Here is an 18417-nt window from a genome sequence, read left to right as displayed (position 1 = left end):
AACAGAAACAGTCATATTCAAAAGACTGCTTTGAGTACCTGGAGAAGAAGGAGCAGGAGTTCAAACATGGAGATTTCAGAGAAAGGTGGTGATCTTGAATAAGTGAACAGGTGGGCGTCTCAGGCAGAAAGAATTCACTTGATTCAGTGTAAATACCTGATTTCTAAAACTGGATTAGTCAGGATTTGATCTCTATGAGGATCTTGGGCTTTCGTCCTAGAGCAGTGGTTGACAGGTTAAGCACTGGCTTTACTTGATCCAATGAGATCTAGCCCCCTAGGGCGCTAGTTTGTTTCCATTGTCACAGTAAGGGCGGTGGGGCCTTAAGCTAGCTACAAACCATAACGTTATCTTCTCTGGATGCTGCCTCATTTGGCACGAAGCATCCCACAGCTCAGCTAGAGGTGTACGAACCACCAGGCCACTAGATGGAAGGCTGGGCTGGTGGGTCCTTTTGACGCTCAACATTGCTTTCTGCCCTGGCCACAAAGGCCGCTGAAGATCTGCCAAAACGGGCGGGGAAGTTGGCAGACACGGGAACCAGAGGAAGCTGAGCCCGGGCCGCAGAAGCTCCGTGGCGAAACTTTCTTGACGCCTTCTATTTAAAGGCTTGGGGCGCCCCCGCCCCGCGCGCCGGGAACCCAAGCAGCCCCGCGGGCCCTGGCAAAGTGCAGTCAGACGGAGAACACCGGGCGAGGCGTGGGCAGCTCCGACTCTGGCCAGGACAGGCGCGATGGCGAGCGGCGACAGCGGACTCGCAGCCCAGGGCTTCCTAGGATGGGGTGCAGACGAGGAGGTGGCCCAGGAGCTGGAGACGGAGGAGGAGTCGGAGGGCGAGGGGGAGGAGACGGCGGCCGAGTCGGAGGAGGAGCCCGACGCCAGGTAGCCTGAGCGGGTACTGCCCGGGCCTAACAAAGCCGTCCATTCCACAGGTGTCCCGCCGGGCCACTGGCCATCACCCCCCCCTCCCCCAACCTTTTCCTTTCCCTTTCCAACCTCAGAAGTTCATTTCCCCGGAGCCAAGCACACTGTCTGGGACGCGCCGCCTTCTTTAAAAACTTGAAGGTGCAAGGTTCTTGCTGTCAGCAGGAGTGACAGGTCCGCCTGCAGCAAAGTTCACAGTCGGCCCCCACCCCCTCCCCAACCCCCGCCTCCCAGCTCCTTGTGACTTGCTCGTTTATTCTTGGAGACTTACTTGGGGTTCTGCCTAACCGCAAAACTGCTGGAATACTTGCCTCTGGCTCCCCGCCCTGGATCAATCTTGCTTGCCTGAGCTTGGGGAAGGGTCTGGAGTCAGAAGACTCTGTCCATTACCTTCAAAGGTATGGCAGCCTCCTAGAGTTCAAGCGCTGGGCTAGTTTGCTGTATGGAAACTATTTTGGTGCAAACATCCCATACACTCCTTAGAGGGAAGAATCATGAAGGCCAGGTGTGGCTGGACTGCTCTTGTGACTCCAATAATAGAAAGGCAGAAGCAGGCTCTCTTACTTTGTCCCTTTTCATCCAGCACTAAAATGACAATAGTAGTATGTATGTTTTGTTTCATCCTAAGCATGTGTCAGTCAATGGTATCTCTTCCTGGGTAGTCCTATCAGAAGGCTTTGGGGGTGGCAAGTGATGGTTTATCATGTCAGAATGCCCAACCAAGACCAGAATTGTTCAAGTTGGAGTAGTCCAAGAGTGGCATTGAAGGCTGGGGAGATGGCTCTGCTGGTAAGGTGAGCACAAGGACTGGAGTTTAATCCCCAGTTCCTATGGTCAATATCTGCAGCACTGAAAGCCCAGCACAGTGGCTTGTGCTTGTTATCTCTGCTAGGGAGATGGAGACAGACAGAATCCCTGAGGCTCACTGTGCTGTCAGCCTCACCTAGTTAGTGAGTTCCAGGCTGGTGGTGATGGCTTTTTCTTTTTAAGGTAAACTGTACATGAGGGATAGGTCTCCACATGCATATACATGTAGTCCCGTGTACATGCATAGGGTACTGCCAATTACAGAAAACCATCAGCTGGAAATCTTGAAGCATTAGTTACATTCTTAACAAGCAACTACCAAGAAGGAAACAAGCTCTACCCTCAAAAACTTTGCAGGAAAAGATAGAAATTATGAGTATATGACTATATGCTAAGGAGGACTTTATGCTATATAAACACTGTACTGTGGAAGGCCAGAATGAGGACAGAAGGTCTAGAATCAGGGAGCACTGGCTCCAGACTGGATATCAGAGGATGGGCAGGAGATGCACGAAGGAAGGGCAGAGGGGAAGGTGCCCATGGGAAATGGGAGAGGGACGAGGAGGACCAGCAAGCCAGGCATGCAGAGAAGAGGTTCTCACAGTGACATGTGGGACACCCATATCCCTGCTCAGCCACTATTTTCCAGAATAATGAGCTCATCTACACTACAACTGGGTCACCTGACAGTTTCAAGCACCACTTCTGAGTTGTCCTTTGCCAAACAAAAGCTAAGACCGTCTAGTGAGGATTTATCTGTGGTAATCTCAGCCTGGTCTGACTGTAGGCAGAAAAGTAACCATAGCAAGGAAACATGTCAGAATAAGCTAAGGGGAATATGGTAGGAGGTGATGGAGACCTGTTTGAGCTAGGTGATGAGTGACTCAATAATAGGACTTGAGGGCACCAACGACAGGCAGATAGCAAAGTTGAATGTCAGAAGAGAGTCTATGAAGAGGCAGCACAAAGACAGCATGGACCATGGTGGGGTGCTAGGAAGGCAGTGGTAGCTCTAATTAGATGTAGCTCTCACTCCTCAGTGTGATCAGGAATCAAACCACTTCATTGTGTGTGAGATTATAAACACAGCCCAAAGTTCCATGTTCCTCTGCGAAGGGGAGTAAGAATTTGGAACAGGTTCTAATGCATACATAAAAGGTGAGAGTCACGGGTCAGCCTTCCTTGGACTCTGGCACAGAAGTTTTACACCCAGAAGAGAGCCTTGTTGTGCCAGGCACAGTACCAAGCATTTACCTGCATTATCTCATGTTAAACCCTCCAGCAGGATGAGGCCATTATCCTGTTCTGGAGGAAATAACTGGAGTCTCATACCATTCACTGAGGATAAAAAAGCAAGAACGTATAAGATGCAGTGTGAGCCAGCATGTGTACACAGCAAGTTAGGAGGCTTTGACCATTCTTTGTTTTAAAGAGAAGTCTTTCCTTATTCTGGGGCAGCATTTCTCAACTTGTGGGTCAAACGACCCTTTCACAGGGCACCTAAGACTATCAGAAAACACAAATATTCATATTATGATTCATAACTAGCAAAATCATAGTTATGAAGTAGCAATGAAAACTTTATGGTTGGTGGGGTCACCACAACATGAGGAAGGGTCCAAGCGTTAAGGAAGGTTGAGAACCACTGCACGGGGGGTGGGGGGAACAACCCACTCAGTTTTACTTTGAGGGGTTTCTAGACAAGCAAGGAAGACCTCATCTCTGTATCATAGTAGAATATTTACCCTGCTTAAACACAGAGCTTATGTAGGTTTTCTGAAAGGCCAGAAACTACACTTACAAGCTGTGTGTCTCTGTGTGTGTGTGTGTGTGTGTGTGTGTCTGTGTGTGTGTGTGTCTGTGTGTAGAAGCCACAGTTCAATGTTGCTTTTCTGGCTCACTCTCTACCTTACTTTCTGAGACAGGCTCTCTCACTGAACCCGGCGTTCACTTGTTCAGCTATACTACCTGGCCAGTGAGCTCCAGAAACCCACTTGCCTCTGCTAGCGTTACAGATGGCATTGTTGTGATCGGCTATTACGTGGAGGCTAGGGAGCTAAAATGGGGCGCTCTTACTTCTGCAGCTGGCACTTTATCTATCAACGGAGTCATCTCCTGAGCATTATAAATTAGCTTTCGAAATTGAGAAGCATATACAAGTTTAAAAGTAAAAGTAGTAACAGAAGTGGATGGTAGGTACACTTATTTGTTATGCTCTTATGATACCACAATTTGATCACAGAATAATATAAAATCATGTTGGACTGCTTAAAACTTTGTTAACCTGACATAAAATAAGATCATTTAGAAAGAGGGAAACTCAGTTCAGAAAACATCTCCCGCAGACTGCTCTGTAGCAGATTTTCCTGACTGATGATTCGTGAGGAATGGCAAGGTGGCCCTGACTGGATAGGAAAGCAGATCAAGCGAGTCATGGAGAGCGAGCCATTTAGTAGCGCTCTCTAGTTCCTGCTTAGTTCCTGCCTCCAGGTTCCTGCTTGAATCCTGCTTTGACCCCCACCCCCACCCCCCTCAATGGAGTGTGATCAGTAAGCTTTTCTCCTCAGGCTGATTTTGGTAATAGTGTTTATCACAGCAATAGAAAGCAAACTAGGACAGATATCAAAAATAAAATAAAATATATTAGGAAAAGCTTAAGAGATTAAGGTTTAACAAGGTTGATAGTGTTTATTTCTGAGTGAAGGGATAGTGATCACATAGAACTTTGAACTCTGGTTGTTTTCAGTGAATGCATATGTGGAATCTCTTACCTTTATGATCAACAAAAATATCCCGTCTAATGATAAAAATGCTGCTAGAGTTCAGAAATCTCACCCTCCTCATTAAAGGAACCCCTTCTTTTCCTGCCTGCATGTCTCATGCTAGGCAAGTGCTCTGCCAGGGGGCTGCTGCTGCTGGCCCCAGGGCAGTACCAGTTCCTATGCTGTCAAAAGAATTAAATAAACGGAGGAAGTGTGAGGGCAAACCTGAGTGCCCAGCAAAGTTTAGTTTCTTAACAGCTCTCAGGTAGGTCGTTACCAGAAGCACAACCCCACTTCCACCTGCTGTTCATTAGCGAGGGGAAAGAGACCAGCTCTCAGCAGAGACGTGGTTCTGTTCCAGTAGAGCTCACCTGTGCCATACGCTGGATATTTGTGGAGAGCCAGGGATTGTGACACATGCTGCAGAAAAGTAATCAAGAATTTACTACTGTCCTCAGGGAACTCATACTCTGGGTAAAGTGACAGAAAACCACAATTATGTTATTATTAACTGTCAGAAGAACTGAAGGGAAGGTTCTGTACGAAGCATCTCAAAGTGTGGAGCAAAGCCTAGGCTCGAACCCAGCAGGAAGGGCTTGAGAAGTATCAGCCCTGGAAGGGGGGTGGGATCATAATGAGGTATCCCAGAAGTCTTGGTGCATATGAAAACTTCATGCATATGAAAAGAAAATTGTCTTGCTAAAAGTTTATCCAAGATCATCTGCCAAAGCAGATCCATTAAAACCTCCAGGTTTTAGAGCCAGGAGAGGCCCTGGGAACATCTGTGGGCAGCCAAGCATCTTATAGACTCAGAAGCCTAGTGGCAAGAGACAGTTTTAAAAGTGGAACCACTTTCCATTGGTAGAACTTTGACTAGACCCCAGGTGTCTGGACTCCAGATGAATGCTCACTAGTCTGTTCCATCTGCAGATATTTGTTGGACACTCGGTGTGCCAGGTACTTCCTAGGCCCAAAAGATGACGGACAATGCAGCGAGTGGAGAGCAGAGTGCTACCTCCTGAACCTGCCTTCCCAGTCTGGAGATGAGCAAAGGGATAATATATATAATGTCCCAGATGGGTGCAAGTTCTGTGGGGATAACTGTAGCAGGATAAAGGTGCTGCCGTTTGGAATAGGATGCTGAAGAAGGCTCTGCCGAGCCATATTTGAGCAGAGGCTGAAGAAATGTGTCTCCTGCAAGTGGCAGAGCAGGTGTAAAGGCACTGGGGTGGGAAGGAACACAGGGAACTCAGGCTGCTGGAGTGGAGTGAGTGGAGGGTGGGGTGGGGGTGGGGCTGACAAGGGTGAGTGCAAGAAACCCAGGCTGCAGATCTGGGGCTGGGGAGCGGGCTCAGCAGGTAAAGCACATGCCTGCCGTGAAAGTGAGGAATGGACTGGAATCTTCAGCATGCCTGTCTGTACACACATGACCTGTCTGTATTACAGTGCTCAGGGGATGAGACAGGGAATCCCCTGGCAAGCTGGCTAGACTAGTCAAATCTGAGCTCTGGGATCAAGTGGAATATTATGCTTTAATATAGAAGATGCCATTAAGGAAGACACCCAACACTGACTTACGTTTCTCCCGGCATACACCCCCTACTAACCCTTCCCCACCACACCCCCCCCCCCCCCCCCCCCCCCCCCCCCCCCCCCCCCCCCAATATGTCTGGGTTGTAGACCAGGTAGGGCCTCACAGGCTGTGATCAGGGCTTAGATTTTATTCCTAGTAAACTCAAAAAGCTGTGTTCTGTCTATCATGCTGTGCCATTCAGGAATCAAAACAAAACAATTTTTTAAAAGTAGTGATTGGAACACTTCCTTAAAGGCTATAAACATCAGTCAATTCAACATTATCACTTGGGTACATTTTTAGACCGCGTACGAGGTGCAAGAACTGTTGTAAATATTTCAAACCCACAGTGCCCTGGATGCAAAGAGATGTGTCGAGAGATACTCAGTTTTCTTTCGTTTTTGTTGGTTTCTGTCTGAGGCCTTTCCCACTAATCAGGAACCTTGCACTGTTTCTGTTTTACGGCAGCCTCCACGGAGTCAAGGTTGATTTTCCCTACGGAAACATGGAGGGTTTTAGAGCAGTTCCTAAAACTTCCAAATCACCTTCACTACGACACTGGCAGGATCCATGTAAAACATGCCAATCTGGGCTGATAGCATTAAATGTCCTAATGGCATTCCGTTGTAACTCATCATTGCAGGGAGGCAATCTGGTGGGAGATGAGGGTGGAAGATGAAGGTGGTTGCTATCAGTCCAGGGCACTCCGAGTCACTTGCCAACTGTGTGGTGTCTTTCACTGGTCTGCTTACCAAGGTGTTCTGACAAGTGTGTTATTTGAGCTACACACTTCTGAGGTCAGTGGAAATAGTGCTGGGGTGGGAGGGGCGCCTGGCTGCCTCGGATGCCAGAGGCTGAGGGAGGAGAGAGGAAAAAACAGAGGCCCTTGGAACCAGAAAGCTAGGAGCTGCTGAAGTGTTGACTGACTGGCTGTCACATGCCCTTGGTGACACCTTGAATAGTGAGGAATAATGCAAGAATTGTAATTAATTTTTCCCCTTGAAAACAGCAAATCTACTAAAGTGTAGGACATACTGAGAGAGCAACAACAACAAAATTATGTTCCCTGGCTGTTCTAAGCATGGACTTAGGGAAAATATGGCACTACTCAGACATTAGAACCAGATCACCCTTCCATGTCAAGCAAACTTTAGAGTCAGATGCAAGAAACTGGGTGTGATTCACACAGAAAAAGAATCTTTTGTCAGTCCAGTGTTAGCCAATAGAAATATAATGTCAACCACATAGATAATTTAACTTTGTTTGTTTGTTTCTCTGTCTGTCTCTCTCTCCCTCTCTCTCTCTCTCTCTCTCCTTCCTTCCTTCCTTCCTTCCTTCCTTCCTTCTTCCCTTCCTTTCTTTTTGAGATGGGGTTTCTCTGTGCAGCTCTAGCTGTCCTGGAACTCTCTGTAGACTAGGCTGGTGTCAAACTCAAGAGATCAGCTTGCCTCTGACTCCTGAATGCTGGGATTAAAGGCGTGCATTACCACTGCCTAGCACTAATTTAACATTTTAAGTGGCCATTAAATTTATACAAAGAGCCAGGCGTGGTGGCACATGCCTTTAATCCCAGCACTCGAGAGGCAGAGGTAGGTGGATTTATGAGTTCGAGGCCAGCCTGGTCTACAAAGTGAGTTCTAGGACAGCCAGGGCTATACAGAGAAACCCTGTCTTGAAAAGCCAAAACAACAAAAAAAAAATTATACGAAGAAGCAGATGACAGTAATTCTAATAATTTTTTAATTCAATAATCAAGGTACTATTTGTAAAATATAGTCATTAGATAGTTTACATTGTCTTGCACTGTGTCTTGAAACTCTGGGTTCATTTTATTTTAGAGCACATCTCAGGTGCCCTTCCCTCACTACAGACCTGAATGGCTCTGTAGTCACCTGTGATGAGGTCTGGTTCCATTCCCAGCACTTGCTGTGCTGCTCACTGCTGCTGCAAATGTTCTGATGCCGTCCGTAATCACTCAGGATGCCCAGAGAGCTGAGCACATTTGCTGGTTGTGTAAGTGAATGCATACGTGAGTCGGTGAGTGTGCGAATGTGAACATGTTGAACTTCTTCAGGAAGCAAATATCATTGGGGTATTGAACTTGGATCAGGTAGTCTATTGCCAGTTGTTGACCAGAGATTGACAGTGCTCGATGACTTTAGAAATACAATAACCTGGAGGGGATGGTGACAAGAACTAAGGAATTGTTCAGTTATGTCATCTGCAGTGAGCATCTCTGCCTTCTGTGGCTTGTCCCAAAGCTGCCCCTAGACTGAGGAAGGATAGGTACAGCCTTTGGTTTTTGTTTAGGGAAGAATTCTCTCTGGAACGTCTCCAGTTCAGAAAACCCTGCACCCTGATCCAGAAAGTCCAACCTATATGGGAAGATTAGTCTCCACTCTCTATCTACCAACATCAGTCGCCAAGGCCACTCCCTGTGGACCTCCCATGTTTCCTTCATACGATGTACTTTTCTTCAGGAAAACTCAACATGCTAAAAGTCACTCATCATTCTGTGCCACCCCATCCGTCTAATTTTTTTTTTTTGTAAGTAAAGTTTCTAATATATCTATTCTAACCTATGGAGTGGGCAGATAGGGTAGGGTGTCTGTCACTGAAGTTACTACACTGTGAGGTGGGTCCTAGGGAGCTGAGGTAGGGGTCTGGCTTGGACCCCAGTGGTTTTCTTTCAGTCTCTGGGTCTCCTGTCAACCCTTCTCCCTCCATCCACAACAAAATCAGTTACTGTTCTGTCACATACTTGGCAGGACAGCCTGGCTGCTGATGGCACTTGCCCTAGAGGGACACTTTGATGTCATCTGCCTGACCCTCTTATACTTGGGACCAGTGACAGAGGCCCAGGGAAGGGAAGGACAATCAACACTTGCTCGGGGAGTATCATTCTGAACACTGCCACTCATTATATGGAATGGTTTGTTTTAAACATAAGACAATACCTCAATGAGATAGGCATTGCTTTCACCCTGATTTTGTGAGAGAGAAAACAGAAGGTAAAAATATTGAGTAATTTACATAATTCCAGCTAGCTTGCAGGACATAAGCAAGGATGCTAGCATGTCCTGTGACAGAGTCAGTGCTTGGACTCTCCTGTTTGCCTTCAGTGATGCCTGCTCTTCATTTTCCAACTTCTTTTTATTGGAGCATAATTTTACTATTTTAAGATTTATTTTTTTATAAATTAAAAAAAATTTATGTGTATATGTATTTCTCTGCTTGTGGCTATCCATACATGTATGTGGGCCAGAGGACAGTGTCTGATTCCCCTGGAGTTACAGGTGTTTGTAAGCCATCCAACATGGATGCTAGGAACCAAACTCATGTCCTCTGCAAGAACAACATGTGTTCTCAGCTGCTGAATCCTCCCCTCCAGCCCGAATAAATGATTGTTTCAATTTACTTTTTTTTTTTTAAAGCAAAAGCATAAAATGCCTGGCAAGTTGTTGCTAACTCTGACCAGCACCTTTGCTATATTAAGTTTCTTAGTGTGTAATGAAGAGAGTCAATCTTGCATTTAAAAATAGACATTAAGCAACCCAGCACACTGGGGTTTCAAAAGGTCAAAGCTAGCAACACTTCTCTATGTGCCATACAGGGTCACATGATACACACTGTGGGCATTTACCATAATAGCCACACAATTCTGATACTTTCTTCAATGTTAAGTATAAGGTGGTAAATTTTTAAGTTTTTCAATCTAGCTTTTTCTTTTGAATTTTTGAAAATATTTTTATTAATTTCTTTGAGAATTTCATATATTTCTATAATATATATTTATCATATTTGCTCCCCACTCCTCCCCTAAGTCCTCTCAGATCCACTCTCCACGTACTTTTATTTGACCTAGGGTCTCATACTTTAGCTCAGACTGGCCTAGAACTCATGTAGCCCAAGCTAGCCTCAAACTCACAGCAATTCTTCTCCCTCAGTCTCCCAGAACTGGGATAGCCGGTACCTATCACCTAGGGCATGGTCCTGGGACAGAGGAAGGGAAAGATGAGGCTTGGCAGTAAGTGGGCCCTATCTGTGGCCTTACAATTGCACCCCATCTTCCTGGCTGCCAGGAGTGCACCAGGCACCTCAGGAAGCTGCAGAAAACAACAACCTCCTCCTAACCCTTGTTCTCAGGAGTCCCAGACTCCTTAAAAACATCAAATATTAAAAGAGTGTGAAAAGTAACATATTCAGAGATAGTGATGGGAGGTAGTAATGATGATATATAAATGAAATCTGCCTGGCAACCAGATGTGTGGTTAAATTGATTGGCTGATAGAATTAGGATCCCTACTTTATTTACATACCTGACCCTTTGGAAAGAAATACTAGTGGAGTCTTTGGACACCAACCTAGACTGGCAGAGGAATGAGATCACAGCTAGATGACCAAGGCAGAAGACACTGAGGGAAAGAGGTTGTATTTGAATAAGTTACCGGGATCAGTGGCCTATCTTAGTAGAAACTAGCGAGAAAGGGACACTGCTTCTTAGATTCTTCTATTCCTTTTTGTTCCAGTTCACAATTCTGGCTCAGCCTACCAACTTCCATTTTTTCTATCTCTTAGGATTTCTTAGAATGATTTTTGTCATTAAACTGCTTAGAATCACAACTCAGAAACCCGGGCTTAGGGCACAGGACAGCCACTGAACAGACTTCATATTGCCATATCTAAGTTATTGTTCCCAGATGAGGGTGCTCAGCTTCTGTCAGCTGGGGCTGAGAGTTGTAACAGAAGCTAACCTAGGATGATCTGAGGATGATCTGGTAGATCAGAGACTCCTAGGAAGGGGAGAAAACAGGTTTTTAAATGACTGGGGACAGCCCCTTAAGCCACACCTTTGAACAGGTCTCATGATTCACTTAACTCAACCATAAAAAGGTAAGGCAGCTTACAACTGGTAAAATGATCCAAATAGATGGATTCACAAAGAGAATATACAAAGTCCAAAGAACATAAATGCTCATTGTTGTTAAGCACAAGATGTCACAACACACTTTCTGTCTTGGTTAGGGTTTTACTGTTGTAAACAGACAGCATGACCAAGACAAGTCTTATAAAAAAACAACATTTAATTGGGTCTGGTTTACAGGTTCAGAGGTTCAGTCCATTATCATCAAGGTGGGAGCATGGCAGCATCCATGCAGGCATGGCGCAGACATAGCTGAAAGTTCTACATCTTCATCCAAAGGCTGCTAGTGGAAGAATGACTTCCAGGCACCTAGGGTGAGAGTATCAAACTCACACCCACTGTGACACACCTACTCCAACCAGGTCACACCTATTGGAACAAGGCCATACCTCCAAATGGTGCCACTCCCTGGTCTAAGAATATACAAACCATCACACCTCCTAAGATGGCAACAATTGATGCCATTTTGGATAATGCTTAGATAATGCTTAAATAATAAGCATCGGTGAGAGTGACAACTTGAGTGTGTATACCAACTAATAACAGATAAAGAAAATGTGGCCCATCAGGAGAATGTTATATCATCAGAAAATGGAATTAAGCATTTTGCTATGCTATAGTATGGAAGAACTGTGGAAACAGCAGTCTAAGTGAAAGATCCAGGCATGGGGGGAGGGGTCATGTATTTTGTGATCCCATTAATACAGAATATCCAGAATAGCAAAGCCATTGATGCAGAAAGGAGATTAGTGGTTGCCTGGCACTGAAAAATGTGGTGTTTGCCATCACATTTGTGGGGCAGTAACTGAAAAAGACATTCAACCTCCGTCGTTGGTCTCCACACGTGAGAAGTCTCTGAGAGGGAGCAGAGGCCAGTTGCCAGACCCTCAGGAGGGACTTGAGTGTCTCCTAGAGCAGCAGACAGAACCATCAGGGGCCCTGGGGAAACTTCCTTCAGGCTCATGACCTCTCCATGGATCATTTAACATGTGACTTAGCAGAGTCTGCTTCTCCTATAGATGTGTTACATTTTTATTGAAACAATGGAACAAGCTTGTTAATACATCTCAAATTTTCATTGAAAAAACACATTCAGTGGTAAATAAATACAACCATTTTTGAGTCTCTCCCCAATCAGGAACCAGCAGGTCCTGACTATACTTCCTGTTCTGGCATGGCCTTTCTGTTTTGCAGTAAAAGCTCTCAGGAGGAGGGCCCTTAACACTTTTTATACATGACAGTGTCTGCATTGGGGGTTCAGCACTCCACTGAAATCCCTTGGCTATCTGGTATTGTCAGAAAGTGAATCCCTTCTAATCCATGTAGTCTAGATGCCAGGCCAGTCCCTTCCTGGAGAATAGTGCTTCAACGCAGCGTGGGCGAGTCCTTGGCTGATATAAGATCTATGATGGGTAGAAACAGGACTCAAGTGGTGTCAATTCTCTTCATTGTTAACTCGGACAGTCAGGGTCCGTGTGTTTAGCCATTGAAGGGGGGTTGGGGAGGGGACCTACTCAACTGTATTTTGCTCTTTTTGGCAATACTGTATTATATCATATTTGTTTTTAACTTTGACAATTATCAGTTAATTTTACTAGTAGAAAGGTGATAAATATAAGGCTCGAAAGATGGCTAAGTCCTTGCTGCGTTTCCAAAGGATGTTAGATTCCTGGAACTCACGTTGGGTGGCTCATCCCTGCCTGTAACTCCAGCTCTAGAGATGCTGATGCCCTCTTCTGGCCTCCATGGGCTCCCGTATACATGTGGCATACACTCACACAGCTACATACAAACATACATACATACAAATATACTAAAGATACTATATAAAAGATACTAAATATATTCTATAAGCTATCCAAAGAGGGTTTAAACACTACATTTGCTAAAATTTTTGAGAATAACTTGGCATATGAGATAGTGTCCGGGAAAACAGAAGGTATTTAATGTTAAATAAAAATTGTATGTTAGGACAGAGATCCGAAAGCAGGAAGAGATAAAAACCATGAAATGTGGTTTTTACTGCATGCTCACTGCCTCTGCATCATAGATAATGTACATCAAACCACTGACAGTCGGAGACTGGGGCATTTTATTCTCATTGTGAAATAAGTGCACTCCTGTTTAACCTTCAAGCCCAGGAGAGGAAGGCGAAATGTTAACCTTCATTTTCACAAAATATTAGTCTGCTTGCCCTGCTATAACAAAATATCTGAGACTATACCTGAGACTGCACAATGTATAGTCAGCAGGACCTTATTGTCCACAGTTCTGGGAAGCCAGTGAGCCAAGGGCCACAGTTGTGGTGATGGAGAGAGAGAGAGAGAGAGAGAGAGACAGAGACAGAGAGACAGAGACAGAGAGACAGAGAGAGAGACAGACAGAGAGAGACAGACAGAGAGACAGACAGAGAGACAGAGACAGAGAGAGAGAGAGAGACTAGAGAGAGAGAGAGACTGCCCCTTCTTGCAGAGTTCATACATGATGGAAGGAGCAAAAAGCCCCCCATCAAGGTTTCTGACCCCTGTTTATGAGGACTCTGTTCTCAGGACCTAATCACCTTAACCCTCTCTATATGGTCAATGGCTGATTTAATTGTCTTGAAATTTTGGGACCCATTCAGACTGCACACAGCTGTAAGCAGTGGAGCCGAGCCACAAGCCTGAGCCTTTTGGAAGGGAAGATGCTTTTTCTTACCACCCCACGCTGTTTCTAGCCCATGGTGTGGTATACATGAAGCTACAGAGACAAGGAAGTTTCTCTCACAAGACACAGGCAAATATGAGCATCATAATACAAAGTAGCCTCAGTACACACTGGGGTGGGGTTATCAAGGCAGCACTCTGCCAGCACCGGGGTCCTGGAAACCTTAGGCACTGTAGTTCACCATGAAGGCAATGAGGTCTGTAGCAGCCAACTTGGTCAGACACTGATTTTCTAAAACCAGCTATCAAGACAGGACTCACAGGGTAGGAAGTGTTGACAAGGGAGTAGGAAAAACATGAGGCTCCTCCTCACACTACGGATAGAAATACTCTCCAGAGAGAAAACTTGGAAAATAGGTCTGAGGAGCCTGAAAAATAATTTTGTCCTTAAACTCTATTTCCTAAGGCATTCATTATTCTAAGAAAACGAACATGTAGTTAGTCGTATCTGAAAGGATTTTTGTGGTTTTAAAAACAAGATCTCACTGTGTAGACTAGGCTAGCCCAAACTTGTGATCCTCCTGCCATAGCCCCCCTAAATGCTGGGGATAGAGTCGGGGTCAACATGCCCCACCTTGCCTCACAGCAACCTTTCTCATAATGTGGACGCAGTCTAAATGTTCAGAAAGGCAGTGGTCAGGTATCGTCGTGGTGTATGGTAGATCGAACTGCATTCTTCAAGGATGTTCTCTTTGAAATCACTCACAAGGTCAAGACCATCTTCACAGAGTTCTGGGTCTGATTCATATTCCCACTCTGACTCCCTGATTAGTGAGAAAAGCTTGTTAATGATCTCTTGTGTTGCATCTGGCAGCCGGGTAGACCACCAGTTTCAAGCTCAGTGTAGGATCAAGAAAACACTCACAATTATCTGGAGGTCAGCAGGAAAGCCATAGACAGTGTCTGTGTTAGGCTTTTTAAAAAGTGGATGAAATATGGATTATTTTTTAAATTGGGGTTTTATAAGTTTCTTTTATGGGTGTTGAAGAAGAGATATTCTGGAAAATTCAACTTAATTTCTAGAACTACTTCAGAGATACAAAGCTTAATGTCTCATAGAGCTGATTTGGGGAATATAGAGTTTTACAGTAACCCCATTTATCTGATCTCAACATCGATCTTCACAAAACCAAGTTACAGACTTTTAAGCTGAACAACTCACTCACAAGTTATTTCCTGGTGTACGAACCGCTAGCCAGAGTTTAATCTGTTCCTTGTTTCCCTCTGGAATTTTAGAGACCCCTTAGAGCTCTGCTTTGCAGTCTGCCATGTTTTAAGCAAGGGGGTTCCTGTGTTCTTTCTCTCTCTCCTGTGGTGGCTTTCAGCCCGCTGGTGGGACCCTCATCTGGGCCTTCCAAGGCTTGCCTTCCCATTTGGCAGCTCTACTGACCTGTTTCCACAAGACTCAGGCGCTCCTGCAATAAGCTTAAAGGCAGAGATTGACCCAAGGCCATCACCATTTAAAAATGGTAAGAATGTAAAATAACTAAGAAATGGCTACGAGCATTGAGGAGAGTGACTGAAGTTTAGTGGTCAAGAAACCGTGTTCTTCAGAGAGAAATCTCCCAGGTTCCAGTGCTCCACATCGGAGAGGGGTTTGTTAGGATGGCTTACCTGACGAGTTCTGGGTAATTCAGGAATGGCTAGCTTTGTACTAGAGAGGAAAGGAGCTGCTTCAGGGCACAAGGCTGGAGGCCTTAGCTGTCTTATTCTGGTGCTGGAGGCCTGGCATATCCTGGATAACTCCCCTGGTAACCAAGGAGAATCCCTGTCTTCATTTCACTGGAGGGAGGGGGTTGTGATGACAACCACAACAGTAAGAGAGAAGGCTGACAAAAGGGGCTCTGCTTCCGCTTAGACCTCTTTGTATCTGGACTACTGCTACTAACTCTGAGGGAAGGCCTTCCTCCCAGGAAACACCCCACAGACTGCCCTAAAGGAATGTCTCTTTGCTAGCTCCAGATCCAATCAAATTGACAACTGAGTTTAACTGGCAGAACATCTGATAGCTGAACCAGGTTTTTTTTTTTTTTTTTTTTTTTTTTTTAAGGGTATTATTAATAGTAGTGTTTTCAAGGCCACTGTGTGTGGGTTTTTTGTTGCAAATTTAGCAAGCAAAATTACTGGAGGGCCACCATGGAAAGCTCACCAGATTTCTCCTGGTTGTTGGACAACAAATTATCTTTCATACTTCAGTCACAAATTGTAGGCTTAAAGAAGTAGAGCAGACAAGAAGTCTATCCTGGCTCTGTGATTGATGTAAAAAAGTTCCTAACCTGACACACTCTACTCAGATGAAGCGCCCTGTCTCTTAGTAACCACCATTAGGCATTTCCCAGCAGGCCTTGGGAGCAGTTTCTGCTCTGAGCTAATACTCTAAGCAGTTGTTGAAGAATCCCCCAGCTAAATGGTTCAGCCAGCATTTAACTCCTCAGAGTTTCTTAGTTTCTGTTGTTTGGTGCGTCCATCTTCACCTGCTTGTTTTCCCTTTCTCATTCTTAGGTCTGAGGCAGGGGTTCTCAGCCAATATAGAGCTGAAGATATTTCTGATGTTGCAGTTGGACTTGGGGTCCTGCTGGCATCCAGCAGGCAGGGGCCAGCTGACACTAACGCATCTGAGCACACTGACAGCTTCCTACAGCAGAGAGTTGTCCTCTCCAGTCCTCAGGAACCTGAAGTAGTAGAATTATGAATTAGAGGCTAGCCTCAACTATACCTACAGAATTTTGGCTAGGGGAAAAAGAAGCAAGCCACTATTATGAAACTTTATACTTTTAAATGGGTCACTTGTTCATCTGGTTTTATGGTTTTTGGATGAATTAAACTTCATAATTCATGCTTTTTAGAGAGTTTTAATTATAGTTTTTAAAAAAGGCACTTGATTGAACAGCTGGGAAGTTTGTCTCTAGTAATGAAGCAAAGATGGGGTACAGGTAATTAAAAGAGACTGTCTATTGAGAGAGAGAGAGAGAGAGAGAGAGAGAGAGAGAGAGAGAGAGAGAACATGCATATACTAAGGATTGAACTTGCATGTTAAACACACACTCCAGCCCTGACCTACAACCACAGCTCTATAGATTATAAATTTTTACAATAAGATGTTCTTTATTTACTTATATGGTTAAAAGTATATATGTGTATATATGTTGGTTAAAAGTCTATATGTGTATATATGTGTGTCAGTTAAAAAGTGGTTTTGGGTGTGAGTGTGGGTGTAGGTGTGGGCATGGGTGGGGAGGCCAGAGGACAACGTCTAGTGTGCTCCTCAGTGCATCCTGTCTCAGTGCATTCTCCATCTTATTACTTGAGACAGGGTCTCTTCATGAGCCCAAAGATCACTGATTACTATTCAAGTAGCTAGTTGGCAAGCCCTGGGGTCCTGTTGTTGTCTCTGCATCCCAGCACTGGGACTACAGGTGCACATTGCCATTCCTAGTTTGGGGAGGTCAGACTCGGGTCCTCACAGTTGTATGGCAAGCATTTTGCCAACTGAGCCATCTTCATAGCAACCCAAAAGTGCTTTCTATGGCAAGATACACATACATCTTAGAAGTCTGATGAGTCATGTGTTCTAGTTGATACAAAGTAGCCCCCCATCACCCCTGGGATGGCCAGGGTGATCGATAGGAGTTTCCAGTCTGCCTGCAGCTTGGAATGGCATCTGCAAGCATCTGTATAGTGCTAACATTTCTATCCCAGAGCTACAACTTTCAAGATAAATACAGACTGTTTGTGGAGGTGCCCACAGCATACCAGGCTCATTTTGTATTTCACACTTTCTCTCTTCAGAGCATGTTGTTCCTTCTACCTGAATCACTTCTGACTGCCTGCAGCCTGGTCCTCCTGGGAATCTAATTTTTCCTTGTAAAATCCTACACCCCTTTTTATATTCTGTGCTTATGTTCTGTACCTCTCTTCTCACACCTACATATTATCACATAGGATCCCAAAGGTAAAAAAATATAAATTGCTGCTTGTGTACCACATCTGGTGCCTTTGGCTGTTGTGTGACACTGTTCCCAGGAAGATGTAAACAAATGTCTACTCACCCCAGGAAGGGAACTGACATCAGGGCAAATAAGAATGACACTGACCTCCAACTTGGTGACCCCATGTGTTTTATCAAGGTTAGTTCCAGGACCATGGGTAAAGGGACTTACAGGAGCAGAAATGATTCAGACAGCAACATCACCAAAAGTCCACTTCAGAAAGGGTGTCAGCTGATGAAAGCTGGAAACCTGGTGCACAGTAGGCAGCTCAACAGGTAGAAGCAGCTTTTTCAGGCAGCATGGCTGGTCTCTGTCTCTTTCAGACAGCTCAGCTTCTCTGGGAGTATCTCTCAGCAGGTTTTACTGCTTATATATGTTTGGGGAAGAAAAAGCCTAGTGAATCTGGTCAGTTTCAGGGACTTCCTGAAGCCTTTGAGTTGTTTACTTCCTGGAATGTTTGTTTCAGCCCATCATGAACAACCTTTGTCTTAATGAATTCCCTTCTGAGGAAAGTGCCTCCGTTTTGTCACAGGTGGAGTCACACTGGACTGCAAGGGTGGGTTTGCAGTCACAGCTCTGTGTTAGCTGCCACACTATAGGAAGAAAGGAACTATATGACTCTGCTTTCTGTTTCCATGAGTTTGCACATTGGAAGTTTTTTATTAGAACTCAAAAGGAAATTTTCTATGATTTATTTTTCCAGGCTCCATTTTTAAGTTTGCTTTTTTTTTTT

General features: G+C 45.0%; 1 protein-coding gene across 1 annotated transcript in view; it reads left to right on the top strand.

Annotated features, from left to right (window-relative positions):
• Window positions 1-572: 572 nt before the first annotated feature.
• Cmya5 (cardiomyopathy associated 5) overlaps window positions 573-18417 on the top strand; it is a 94554-nt gene continuing 76709 nt past the window's right edge. Inside the window, exon 1 of the mRNA XM_029468236.1 lies at window positions 573-882. Within this exon, the coding sequence (XP_029324096.1) occupies window positions 734-882 (149 nt within the window). The 5' untranslated portion in view covers window positions 573-733. The remainder of the gene's footprint in view (window positions 883-18417) is intronic.

This window comes from Mus caroli, chromosome 13, assembly GCF_900094665.2.
Source record: "Mus caroli chromosome 13, CAROLI_EIJ_v1.1, whole genome shotgun sequence".
NCBI lineage: Eukaryota > Metazoa > Chordata > Mammalia > Rodentia > Muridae > Mus > Mus caroli.
Note: the sequence above shows the minus strand (reverse complement) of the source record. Positions and strands in the feature narration are given on the sequence as shown.